The 12,202-nt window shown below is 40.1% G+C and overlaps 1 protein-coding gene across 3 annotated transcripts; it reads right to left on the minus strand.

Annotated features, from left to right (window-relative positions):
* Positions 1 to 1,888: 1,888 nt before the first annotated feature.
* LOC144071575 (neuroplastin-like) lies at positions 1,889 to 11,463 on the minus strand. Of its 3 annotated transcripts, XM_077596805.1 has the most exons (9): positions 11,108 to 11,463; positions 7,961 to 8,308; positions 6,736 to 6,910; positions 6,552 to 6,646; positions 5,162 to 5,295; positions 4,769 to 5,042; positions 3,186 to 3,207; positions 2,924 to 3,003; positions 1,889 to 2,772 (listed from the first exon to the last, which is right to left on the minus strand). In XM_077596805.1, the coding sequence occupies exons 1-8, from the start codon at positions 11,196 to 11,198 to the stop codon at positions 2,943 to 2,945; spliced, it is 1,200 nt and encodes a 399-aa protein (XP_077452931.1). In that variant the 5' UTR covers positions 11,199 to 11,463; the 3' UTR covers positions 1,889 to 2,772; positions 2,924 to 2,942. The 3 variants fall into 3 exon arrangements, with proteins under 3 accessions (XP_077452931.1, XP_077452933.1, XP_077452932.1); XM_077596807.1 differs by lacking the exon at positions 7,961 to 8,308 and having other exon boundaries at positions 11,108 to 11,453; XM_077596806.1 differs by lacking the exons at positions 1,889 to 2,772; positions 2,924 to 3,003; positions 3,186 to 3,207 and adding an exon at positions 3,216 to 3,648.
* Positions 11,464 to 12,202: the final 739 nt, after the last annotated feature.

Genomic DNA, 12,202 nt, shown 5'->3' on the forward strand with positions numbered 1-12,202 from the left:
CCTTTTTGACTGTCCTCACACAGAATATGTATCTTGTTTGTATTATAACTCAAATCATGTATGTATTCACACTTGTATTATTAAACCTAATATTTATAGTTGCTGCTCAACACACAGCTCCTTTGTTATGAAAATTCAACCTTGTATCTTAGGACTCAATTCTTTTATTGTGGGATGTTCTAGTTCTGGCCTTCGTGCCACAAGAAGGATATTATCATTATTCTCAGGCACCTGAGTGATAAGACAGTTTAAATACCAGGAGTAGCTAGCCATGAAAAACAACTCCATATTTGGGAGTTCGATCTAAACCGAAACGTGCTCACTCCTATTCAAATTAAAGTAAATTTTGGATATATACTGGAGTCAGATGTCAAATTGTGTCTGAAGGCACCCTGAGACTCACTTTTGTTGTCTCCGTTTACCATGAAACCTTTTGGAGACAGTGGTCAGTACCGTCTATTCAAAAGTTATTACTCTGATCCCTCCCACTTGCTGCCTTAAAGTCCCACTATCACAGGTTTTTGCACTAATTAAATTATAGAGTTTTGACAGAGTATTTAAAATAAATGATCTAGCCTCCAACAGATCCCTATTGAAATTGTACTATACTAATGACTTAACGTTCGCCTCCGCATAGTCGAAACAATGGAAGGTAAAAGTAATTGAGATTCATTGTCTTTATGAAATTCAGAGGTACCACTACACGGAAAATCCTACCATAATCATGCTATGCACTCTCGTACTTACGCAAATATTGAAGTTCCTTAAAGCTAATGCAATCAGAACGCATATAACAGTTGATAAAATAACTAATTGTCCGTTCAATAAATCTGTGTGGTCTGATGCAGAGAAGTACAGGCTATTACTTCTCTTTATTTTGATTTCAAAATACTGTAATGGGCAAGCTTAATTTGGCCAGAGTGCAGCTTTAGGCATACATGTGCCACTTAATGGATAGTCTCTTACAAACTGCCAACAAATCCTCCATATTTAAGCAGATCACTAGATCTTTAATCATCTAATTCTGTGCCATGTGCGCCGCATGGACAGATGTTTGTCAGAGTGCTGCTGAGAAAGTGCGGAATAAAGCCGGACTGGAAATTCAGAAAAAGTCATCATGCAGTCAAACGAGTCATTTCATTGAAATTGTGATTGTTGCATCGTCCGCTTTTCCAAGTCTAAATTAGTTGCGATTTACTGCAGACAGAATTAATATCCTAGGCTAAGAAAGTGTTAAGCACAAGTTGTTGTTGTTTTTTAAATATTGTCTTTGCAAATGTAAAGTAGATACATAAACACATTCAGGAGAGTTACACTTAGTTGGACAGCACAATCCAATGATGTCCACTTTACAAGCACACACGTGCTGATGACCTGCATGCATGCTTACCACTCTGATAATGGATGTTTGACTTTTCACCTCCAACTATAGCCATAATCTCAAAAGGATAATACAGTTTCATCCCCGGACTTTCATCCAGGGGACTTTCCTTGTCACCTCTTCAATCTGTCCCCATCTAATTTATACCTTTAAAATCATAAACAAAAGCAAAGAAGCAAGAAATTGTTGTAGACAGTAGCCCCGAAACCTCTATATAATCGCTCATTTTTAGACAACACGAGGGTGACATTGGTTTATTGACCTCCTAGTCGAATTTGATTGGACGTCTATAGCCGTCAATGGCAGGTAAGTCAGGCATTCCAAACTTTTTTTTTTTTTTTTTTTATAACAGTTGAGGTCATTTTTGTACTTCAAGCGCCATTTTTCACTTCCTTTGTGCCATGGCAGCCACTAGAGAGCGCTGTCATACAAAAGCTTCCTCTCGAGTGTTGCCATTGGCTCAATTCTGTTCAGCATTTCAGAGAAAACAGGTCAACAGACATGGTGTGTTGTTTGTAGATGTTTATTCTGGAAAATAATGACTGGATAGTTTGTGTGGCAGGCTCTTCAACCCCATCTGCACTACAAAAACCATGCAGTGGTCTACTAGAAAGTCTATGCTCTATGGGGGATCCTATATTTCAAAGCTTTGTCACAAAAAAAAGAAATTCAAAAGCTCCAATAGTTCTTCAATAGACTGATCTGGATATTTCTTGCATAGGAATAAAGCCATGCTGTACAATGACAAACCAATGTTAGAATGATTGTTACAGAGTTCATAAAGTGTTGTTATTGACAACATTGAAGTGCATACTATTCATATCGATACATAGCTATAGTGATTTAATACATACAATACATACATATTTTGAACTTTTAGAGGAACGTTGCAAAGCCCTTGGAATGGAAAATTGAATATTATGATGGCTCTTGGGTAATGCAATGCAACTGTATGAGGAAACCGTACAAAAAAACTGCCATAAATGATAACGGCGTCATTTTTTTCCTGCTTTTCTCTTTAAAAATAGTAGTACAGTGAGGATTATCTACACAAAGCCACTCGGAGGAGAAAAAAATGCAGAACAAATTCCTGTCTCAAAGAGAGGCTCAACTCTTGCATGCAATTTATCGGAATTAGTAAAAGTGTCCAAGTGGCGAATAAATGGGGGAGAAGCAACTAAATCACACGTCACAGTTTGCATGCGGTAACAAGGCTTATGTTAACAATCTTGGCGTGATATGAATGAATAAGAGCATCTTACACGGTAAAATCATAAGGCATGCCTCATTCAACTCCCCAACAACCTCACTTGGCAGACAAATTCGAATAAGAACTGGCATTGATTCCATTGCTGTTTACCTTCATGTGGTCAGTACAAGAGAAATGTAACCTGCAAGTAAAAAGAAAGCACATGACATTTGAGCAGTCACCCACACATCATATTTTGACGCAAAAAAAAGAAAATTTGCTCCGATGAGTATGTGATACATATTTATCATTAGTTGGATATTTTGCTTTGGTTTCAATAATTCATTACTCACTCTGCAGACAAGCAGGGTCTCAATTTGTATTCCGCTGGCGTATGTTCTTGTCTTTGTGGTTGTTGGTTGAATTGGTTTTCCTTTGGAAGTGAATGATACAATCAGATTGCGTAGGATACAATATGGTGTATTAAAAATGAAAAGTTGTTTGTATTTCATGCGCAGTTACAACTTCAAATTACTGTAACGGTTTGAGGACTAGTCTATTCAAAGCACAAAATGACTCAATTGGACATGTGGTATTAAAAAAGTTCACACTTACACTGGTCCAGCTGGGTCGTCATCTGAAGCAATGGAGGGAAATATGGAGAAATGAAGACCAAAAATGAGCATCACAAGGAGCGGACGATAAAGTATTGATTCTTCTTTCTCTCTTTCATTTTTTTAAAAATGTATTTCGGCTTGGCCTAATATTATAATAAGGTTCCTTTTAAAGTTTAAATCACATTAATCCGGAATGGGATATGGAATAAAAATGCAGCCTTACAGGCAGAACATACTTAAAGGCAGAACAACATTCCACACAGTAATAAAATGCAGGTTCACTTTCAAAAATCCTCATGCAGGGATGAGCAATTGCATTCCAAAACATTTGATAAGCTAGCGTGGAACAATGATGGATGGTAAGGTTAACAACAACAACAACAACCAAAAAATGCTTTTCACACTGGAATAAATATTTTCCAAGTAAAGCAACTGGGGACGAGGTTGCATGCAGTCTCACACTTACCACATACAGCGCGAGGTTAAGCAATTGGATAAAAGAGGAAAAGCAAGATATCATAACAATAAAATATTCAGCAGCGAGAGCTGACCTAATTTAAGGCAAAGCAATTACATCGACTATTAATTATTAACAATCCATGCACAATTTCTGGCTCACGACACAATCCACCTGAATTGGATTTGGATATAAGAAAGAAAACAGAAAAGAAAAGGGTTTGAACCTGGACTTCATTTCAGCTAGCGAGTCTTAATTCATTGACGCAGTAGACGTCCAAACCATTTGAACGGGGAGGATTGCAGCGATCGTTTTCCACCGTCCTCTCCCGTTCCAAGTGGATTGGACACCTACCGTAACATTAGATCATAAAACCGTACTCATTATGTTGCAATATCAAAATTTCACTTAGAAAGTCAAAACTTGACAGAACACCTCTAAAATGCCATGTTAGTACTTCCATATTTTACACTGAATGCACATATCCCCATCTCAGATTTAAACTACTATTAATCATTGAGAATGGTCACCTCCACGGCACTGCAGTATCCCATTTCTCATGAATATTAAAATGTCTGAAATTGTCCTGATAAGGTGCGACCTGCGGCAACAGTGTCTGCCTTTTGGCTCCAACTCACTGGAATGAATTATTGAATGCTGACGCAGCATTCGTTTCAGGTGACTCTGTGAGCGAGGAAAAACAAGCAAAGAAAACATGGTCTCTTTGCCTGGCTGGCCTCGACAAGTGTGAGCGCATGCGGCGGAAAGAATCCCAATTTCCTGCATGGCTGTGCGGCACGCAAACTGCTCTGCGGCATCGGCACGCACTGCAGCGCCATACATTATTACCGTCATAAGAAATAGAGAAGTGGAGTCAATTGGGAGGTCAGGAGCAAAAGCACAACATCAAACAGATTATTCGACAATTTGTGAAAAACAAAACAAAAAAATCCAACATATGCATTTGTATTGGTCAGTTCCTAAAAAGGATTAGTACTTTACGTTTTTTTATAATATCCCAATGATGTCCCAAGGAAATCCAAGACTCCTCGTTTGTAGTCAGATAAATATTTTGTTGTTGTTTTTTAAACAGCAAACAAAGCAACAAAGTGTTGGTGACTCACCATCCAGCGAATCCTCAGGCTGCTTCCGCTTTTCATAAACAACGATGATGACAATCAGGATGATGATCTCAGCCAAAACCCCCAAAAGAGGCCATAAGGGCGCCAAATGGCTGCGCACTCTCAGCACGGAGCTCTCGTCACTGCTACCGATCAAATTGGTGGCGTTACACTGGTACTCGCCCGGATCCAGATTGATGTCCAGATTGGTGATGCTGAGCTCAGTGTAATTGTCTTTGCTGCTGACGGAGAAGCGTCCAGAGGAGTTGTCAATTTCCTATCGGATTAAAATAATTGGGATTTTTCAATGACATGATTACTCTTGTAAAGTCAGGCATTAAACGTAAAACTGATCGGTGTTATCATGAAAATAACACACAACCACACACGCCATACCCGATAAATGCCGTTTTCAAGTTTACGCCAGGTCCACATGGGATGAGGGTAGCCCACAGATTTACAGTAGAGCAACGCACGCTGGCCTTCGTTCTTATTCTCACTACGCTTGTGGCCAGTAATCTCAGGAGCAGCTACAGGAAGAAAAGAAAAATATACTATGGAAGGCAATAGTGAATAGCGATAGAATATAATAATGCACTTTTAAAATGTAGCAATCTACGATTGTGTGGCAAAATCTACAACGATCATATTAATTGTGATCAACGTAGTCACTGTGATCTCTCCCAAGGAGATTAATTTATTCACAGATCACTATAGAGAAGGATTTAACAAGTCTACTTTCTTTGAAATCCAGTTCAACAACACCTCAGGGAAGCCTACAGTCCAGAAAAGAACACATTCAATTTGTGTTTTAGCTTATAAAGGTTTTGTTGAACTCTTCTCTTGGCTTTTAGCATCAACAATTCTGTGAATTAATCATTCAATTAATTGGATTGATTTACTTTGAATTCTTCCAATCCTTATGTCAGTACAAATTCTCAGATTTCAATGAAAGGTGACTAATTATCTTTGTGTTTAATTAAAATACCTGATTGATGTTGTAAAACGATCAATATATTTGCCCATTTTTACGACATTTATACAACCTAACTCAATCAAAACAAATTATTTTGGCAATTATCCTGCCTTTTTTTCAATAGAAATCAAAGATCATTTTGATGATTTTCTTCCAAATAGATGAAATCCATTTGAAAATAACTGACTTCTGAACCTCTGAGTTAAAAGCAGAAACTCTTTTAGTCTGATTTTTGCCCGATTTTGTTTTAGGCGTTTTTAAAATGTGCATTGTTGTCGTCAAGAGCCCAATCCCAGTGTCTTTCTTTCCCGAATACGGGATGAATAAAGTTATCTAATCTAATCCCTACCCCTAAATAAGTCAGTCAGTTTTCCATTTGAGCAAAAACCAATATCCCAATGCCTTTAATATGCACATTTCCTGGAACATAACTGCTACGGACGTAAAAATGTTATTATTTCTACCTATGTATTGCAATTTGAATTACATTTATAGTGTATATGCCATTGGAGTAAAATAAACCTTTCTTCTGACCCTAATTTACAAAGACAGGAATGCGTGTGACAGAAGAAAGGCTGCAACTAGATTCTGCCGTTGAGACCTAATCCCTGTGTATCACACGAGACACCATCTGCTGCCACTGAGCTGGCTACTAGTTCGACGGGGTCGCCAAGGGCGGTGACAACCCTTGAGCAATCACAGGTCCTCTCCGTCAGATGTCAAGGCAGCTCGGCTCATTTTCGAGCCTACTCTGCGCTACCGTTATTAGCGATATAAGCAACGAGACGACAGTTTGCAAATGAACCCGACCTTTAACTTCAATGGTGGTGTTGGCAGCAGGAGACATCCCAAAGGTGAAGACGCACATGTACACGGCGGCGTCGTCCCCTCTCGGTTTATTAAACCTTGGGAGCAGAAGCACACGTCGAGTGGAACCCACGTCGGGTCAATTTCTGCAGCACACGTCTACGCAGAAATTGCGTGAGGTTATTACCTGTACTCTGTGTTTCTATTAGGACTGCGCGTTTCTGGGATCTCCTCCCCATTTTTCATCCAGTAGCTCTCTTGGAGGGCATTGTCGCTGTTGGTCAGGTTGCATTGGAGAGTGAAAGGGGCACTATGGCCTTCCACGGGAAGGGAAGTGTGCTCAGAGGCAGCAATTGACGGCTCTGGAAGAAAGACAATCCGGTCAGTCGATTAGCACGGACAGAGGTGATGTTGACTCTAAATGTGAGTTATTAAGGTCACCTGAAATTCGTGATCACGACTTTAAAGAGGCACTTGAGTGTAAAACTAAATGAAAACCTCTAGTTAAGTATGTACAAATATTTTTACAATATCAGATGCCTGTTATGCCTGTTTATCACCATTTTATTGCTCTTACTATGAGGGATAATGTTTGTTCTGGATTTAACATGAAATAATATTCCCCTAAAAATACCATTTACAGTCCAGTCCAGTCTCTTCATTGTGCATTGGCTGGTGCGAGCTATACTCCAATGCGATTTATAATCTGTAAAAATACAGTACCCGTGAAAAGGCTAATGCATAGAACAGATAATTGCAGTATAAAAGACTAATCAAGCTCAATTTTTAATTGTGATCAGCGATCACTTAGCTTGACAGAGGGACTCAAAGATAACCCCACAATGCGGATTAGGATGCTTAGAGCTCAAAACCGTGCAAAATCCTGATTTGAGCATTTGTATTCAGATTAAGCCTGATTATGTTGTTTGGGACATGTAGACACTGGTGAACCTCTTAATGTGTATACTCACCAAAAGACACATCAAATGGTAAACGTTTTGTGAATCAAAATTCTGAAATATATGTTTTTGGAATGACAAGAGCATATAGATAACCTTTTAAGAAACAAAGTATCGGATATATATCGCTATTTCAACATATTGTCACATCCCTATATTTGTTTTTTATGTCGAGGACGCAATAATACGGCAAACGGAAGGATTAAAAAAGTGAATAAAGAGGAGGGCAGAAGGGGAACATCAACAAGGATCACAAGGCTCTATGGGGTCTCCGGACGCAAAACATCAACAGAAATGCTAGTGCGTTTTTCAGCAACTGCGGGAATGACAAGACCTACGTTGGGAGTTAATGGTCTTCTGAAGATGTTTGAAGGGAGGCTGGATCACACAGTAAGTGTTCACTGTGGGTTCTATCACCAAGGGAGGGTTGTTTCCAATACACTGACCACTCACTCTGCAGTACTGTTATGGTAGCTTGCGCTCTGACCCAGGTGGTGGCGGGATTTATGTGTAGGTCGTTCCGTCGCGGGTCGTTACTGGCTCTGCACTCATATGTCCCGATATCGTCCAGCGTGAGATAGGATACTCCCAGCACGCTAACCGCATTGATGCCATAGACGGTGCCGATGGACACCCGCCGCTTGCGAGCGCCGTCCCACAGCTGCCTGAAGGAATCGGCTCGGTTGATCTCCGAGTACCACCACTGGATCTCGGGGGTGGGCTTTCCCACCACGTCACAGAAAAGCTCAAATGTGTCGCCGGTGAGCTTGGTTTCAGACAGAGGCGATTTCACAAAGCCGGCTAGCAAAAGCCAGTTTACAGATGCGAGAAAAAGTATTCAGGTGGGTGACGTCAATGAGGGAAATGAGGATGGGGAAGAAAAACAAAAAAGAAATGAAACACAAATTTGAAACATGATGAAATTGCCAGCTCAATGTTCACAATTTGGCATAAACAAAGTTAAATTCACAATTACCGAAGCCATTATAAGCGTTCTTTCTGGGGAGCTTTAATTTAATTGTGTTAGGTCCTCCCAAGGTTGGGCTCATTAACATTTTTTAACATGTATAATAGACACACACTTTTGACACATTGTTTTACTTAAATCTGTACCCTAAAGGTCCCTCAAAAACAAGAATCTGATTCAATCCACAATAAAAACAAAAAGATTCAGATGATTTACTTGCAGCCTGAAGAACTCATATGCTAATGTCCTCTGGATGACCTTGTTATTTATATACTGCGCATCACGTGATGAAAATAACACTTAGGATCAAAAGAGCTGTTGTGAAATGATTATCTTTGCTAAGGTCAGCAAACAATGAACAAAGTATGCCATCACTGAAAGATCTCAGCACCAACTGCAACATCATTGAACCAAGTGGTGATGGGGTGCGCACAGAAAGCAACGAGCGGGCAGGGGGGTTCCTGCATTCACAAGAATGGTCAATAAGCACCGTGGAGCACACATGAGATTGAAGGGAGATTTATAGATGCGGCTTCTCTTCGTCTCTGGGGACTGTGTGGGAGTGTGCTGATATGTAAACCCCCTCGTTTCCATAGAAGCACTTTACAGTAAAAAAATACAAATACAGATTCAGCCATTCTGTGGAAATCGCCACAGAGAGAACTGTACATTTTACAGCAGCATGTGACTCGAATTTCCCCATCCTCACATATTTCTGGCATTATTTCCTTTCTTAGGGTAGATACAATCATGCACTCTGAAACCCTTTTTTGCAGCCATTTTTGGATCAGTACTTTTAATGTCAATGGTGCCAAAATATCCCAAACTATCACCTTTTGCCATCTGTTAAATGGACAAAGGTAGAACTAGCGCCACCGGTGACCGCTGATTGGTTGACAAAGGCACGTCATATTACAACGATAGAATGCAAAAAGCGAAGCAAAAATTAGTGAGGATAATGATGAAGAAAGGAATTTATTCCATTTGGGCTCCCTGATATTTTCCATGCATTTTAAGTGAAGAGAAAAATGTTCTGTTTTTGTTAAATACATGCTGATGGAGCCCAAACCGTCAAACTACCTTCTCAGCACCTGACAAGAAAATTGCTGAGACAGAATGTGCCGCCAGAGTCATTTGCTTACATTGCACACAATTCTAATGTGACTACGCGAACAAAACTCATGTTTCCATTGAACGTTGGAAAAAAATATCAGTCCTGAACTTTGAGCTTCTATCTCAGTGAACATTAAGATTTGAAATATGCCTAATGAATATTCTGATCCTTTATGAATCATAGTATGTAGAGTGAGTTGAGTCTCTTAATCGTGTAATGTTTCTAATGTTTAGACTTGAGCAAATCTAATGTTGGATTTATTTTTTTTACAATTAGAGCAGAAAAACAGGCAGACTGAAAACGGCTAATGTTTATTTTTTATATATTAGACACACAATAGCTATGAATCAGCAATGTGTCCGACTAACTGACAGCAAAATTCATCTGTAATCATTTTGATCATTTATGTTTTGCATTCAGTACATCACACATTTTTATATTAAGTGCATACAATGTAGAGGACTTGGACTAAAGCTCCCAATAACCTGTTTTTTTTAATTATTTAAATCAAGCGGAGAGGAACTATTTTCACTGTGTACAGTACTTAAAGTATTTACATATAAGCATGTATAATTTATATTTAGATATTATTACATTACAGACTTCATATGCCTATAACTAATATTTAATAAATACACTTCTTGATAATTGTACTTGTGTTCTTGTATTTTGGTATAGGTAAAACATGTAGTATGGTAGTAATAATGGGGGTCATCCTACTTCGAGGTTTCTCCATTATCCGCGGTATTCGAGGGATTACTGTAATGAGCAAGAGGGTCTTCAAGAGGTTAAATTCTATTCTACGTCCACCCGATTTATGAGCAGCTCGTCAGCTACGCAAGCAGGTCCGAAGTGGGGAAATCGATGTAATTGTTCAGCGCGGTGGAGTGCAGTGCATCTCGGCCAAGAGTTAACAGATTCAATGTAGTGAGAGGACATTAAAGACATGAATCCCAGTGCAGCATCCCGGCTCTAAAAATAGAAGCATGCAGAAAAATGGACCGATGATGCTATTTCCAGAGCTTCACTTGTACGCTTCAACATGCACACATTTACCAACGCGTGTCTAATGTCCGTCTGTGTGTAAACTTCAAATGGACAGAAGGACATGAACCACCTTCCCCCACAGCTACTCAGCAGAACTTGTCCTTGGCTTACGTTTCCGTATTCAGCTCCACACTTTTAAAGGACATTTTGGGGGACATCACACTAGGCCATTGGGTGGCCCACTTCAAGCTCCACAGATTGGGTCTTATTCAATTTCAATTCACACGTCGTTTCAAGAAAACACAACCAGCTCTACTCTTTATTTGGAAAAATATAAATATCGTTTAAATTGGTGAAGGCCAAAAGGACTATACTTTGCAGCTCGGCAGGTGGGAGGAATTTTTTCATAAGTGTTGTCAATTAATTAATTAATTGTTTGTCAGGACGGCGACGTCGCCCAATTATTTATTTTTTATTCCTGTGTTTATACCTAATTATTATTAATATTAGAATATGGTAGGTTATTTCTTACCGTTTTGTGACGAGACGGTGTGAAGCAGTAGGGCTCCAACTATCGCTACCGGGAGAGACATGGCTGCGGCTCGGCGTTTGCCAGGTGTCATCTTCGGCCAGAGAAAATGCCGGTGCGTGCGTGAGGTTGATGCGGAAAATGATGATTGAAGGAGGAGGAATCGCCAAGGAGGCTCAGGCTGCAGGGGGAAAAAGGGGGAATGGAGGCGGACTCGAGCAGCAGGGGGCTCCAATAAAGCACGGACGACGTGGTCGTCTCCCTCCTTCTGCCTTGCCTTCTGCAATCTGCATCAAGGAACTGCCGTGGTAGCAACAGCCAAGCGTCTTCTGTCAAATCTCGCGAGATCCTACAGAGACGGGAATCAATTTACACGTGTGAGCATGTCTCATCCCATCTCATTTTCTGACCCGCTTGTATCCTCATTAGGTTCGCGGGGGGTGCTGGAGCCTATCCCAGCTGACTCCGGGACATAGGTGGAGGACACCCTGAATTGGTTGGCCAGCCAATCGCAGGGCACAAGGAGACAAACAACCATCCATGCTCACACTCATACCTAGGGGCAATTTAGAGTGCTCAATCAGCCTACCATGCATGTCTTTGGAATGTGGGAGGAAACTGGAGTACCCGGAGAAAACCCACGCAGAGAACATGCAAACTCCACACAGGTGGACCAATCTGGATTGGAACCCAGGACCCCAAAGCTGTGAGGCCGACGAAAAAAAACACTCATCCGCCGGGCCTCCCATCATTAATTAACGGAAAGAAAAAAAATTAAATGGATAAACTGTTCATGGCCCACAACAATACTCTTAAGCAGATGTTATCTATTAATGTAATAGTAATAGTAGTATTGCCTCATAAAGGGCTTATTCAACAGAATGCTGCTGTGAAAATTACATTTATTTGTACAAGAAATAGCTCAACAACTACGTCTGCTATTGGTTAGATGTCTAGTTTACTTACTGTACTCGAGCTAACTAAGCCAGTATCTTAAGTAGTTTAATCCGACTGTATTTCAGTCACAGCAAATATCAAGCACGCTTACACTGTATAAGTGGATATATGCAGTAGCTGCTTCTTAGGAAAATTAAGTCA

The sequence above is a fragment of the Stigmatopora argus genome, chromosome 3, assembly GCF_051989625.1.
Source record: "Stigmatopora argus isolate UIUO_Sarg chromosome 3, RoL_Sarg_1.0, whole genome shotgun sequence".
Classification (NCBI taxonomy): domain Eukaryota; kingdom Metazoa; phylum Chordata; class Actinopteri; order Syngnathiformes; family Syngnathidae; genus Stigmatopora; species Stigmatopora argus.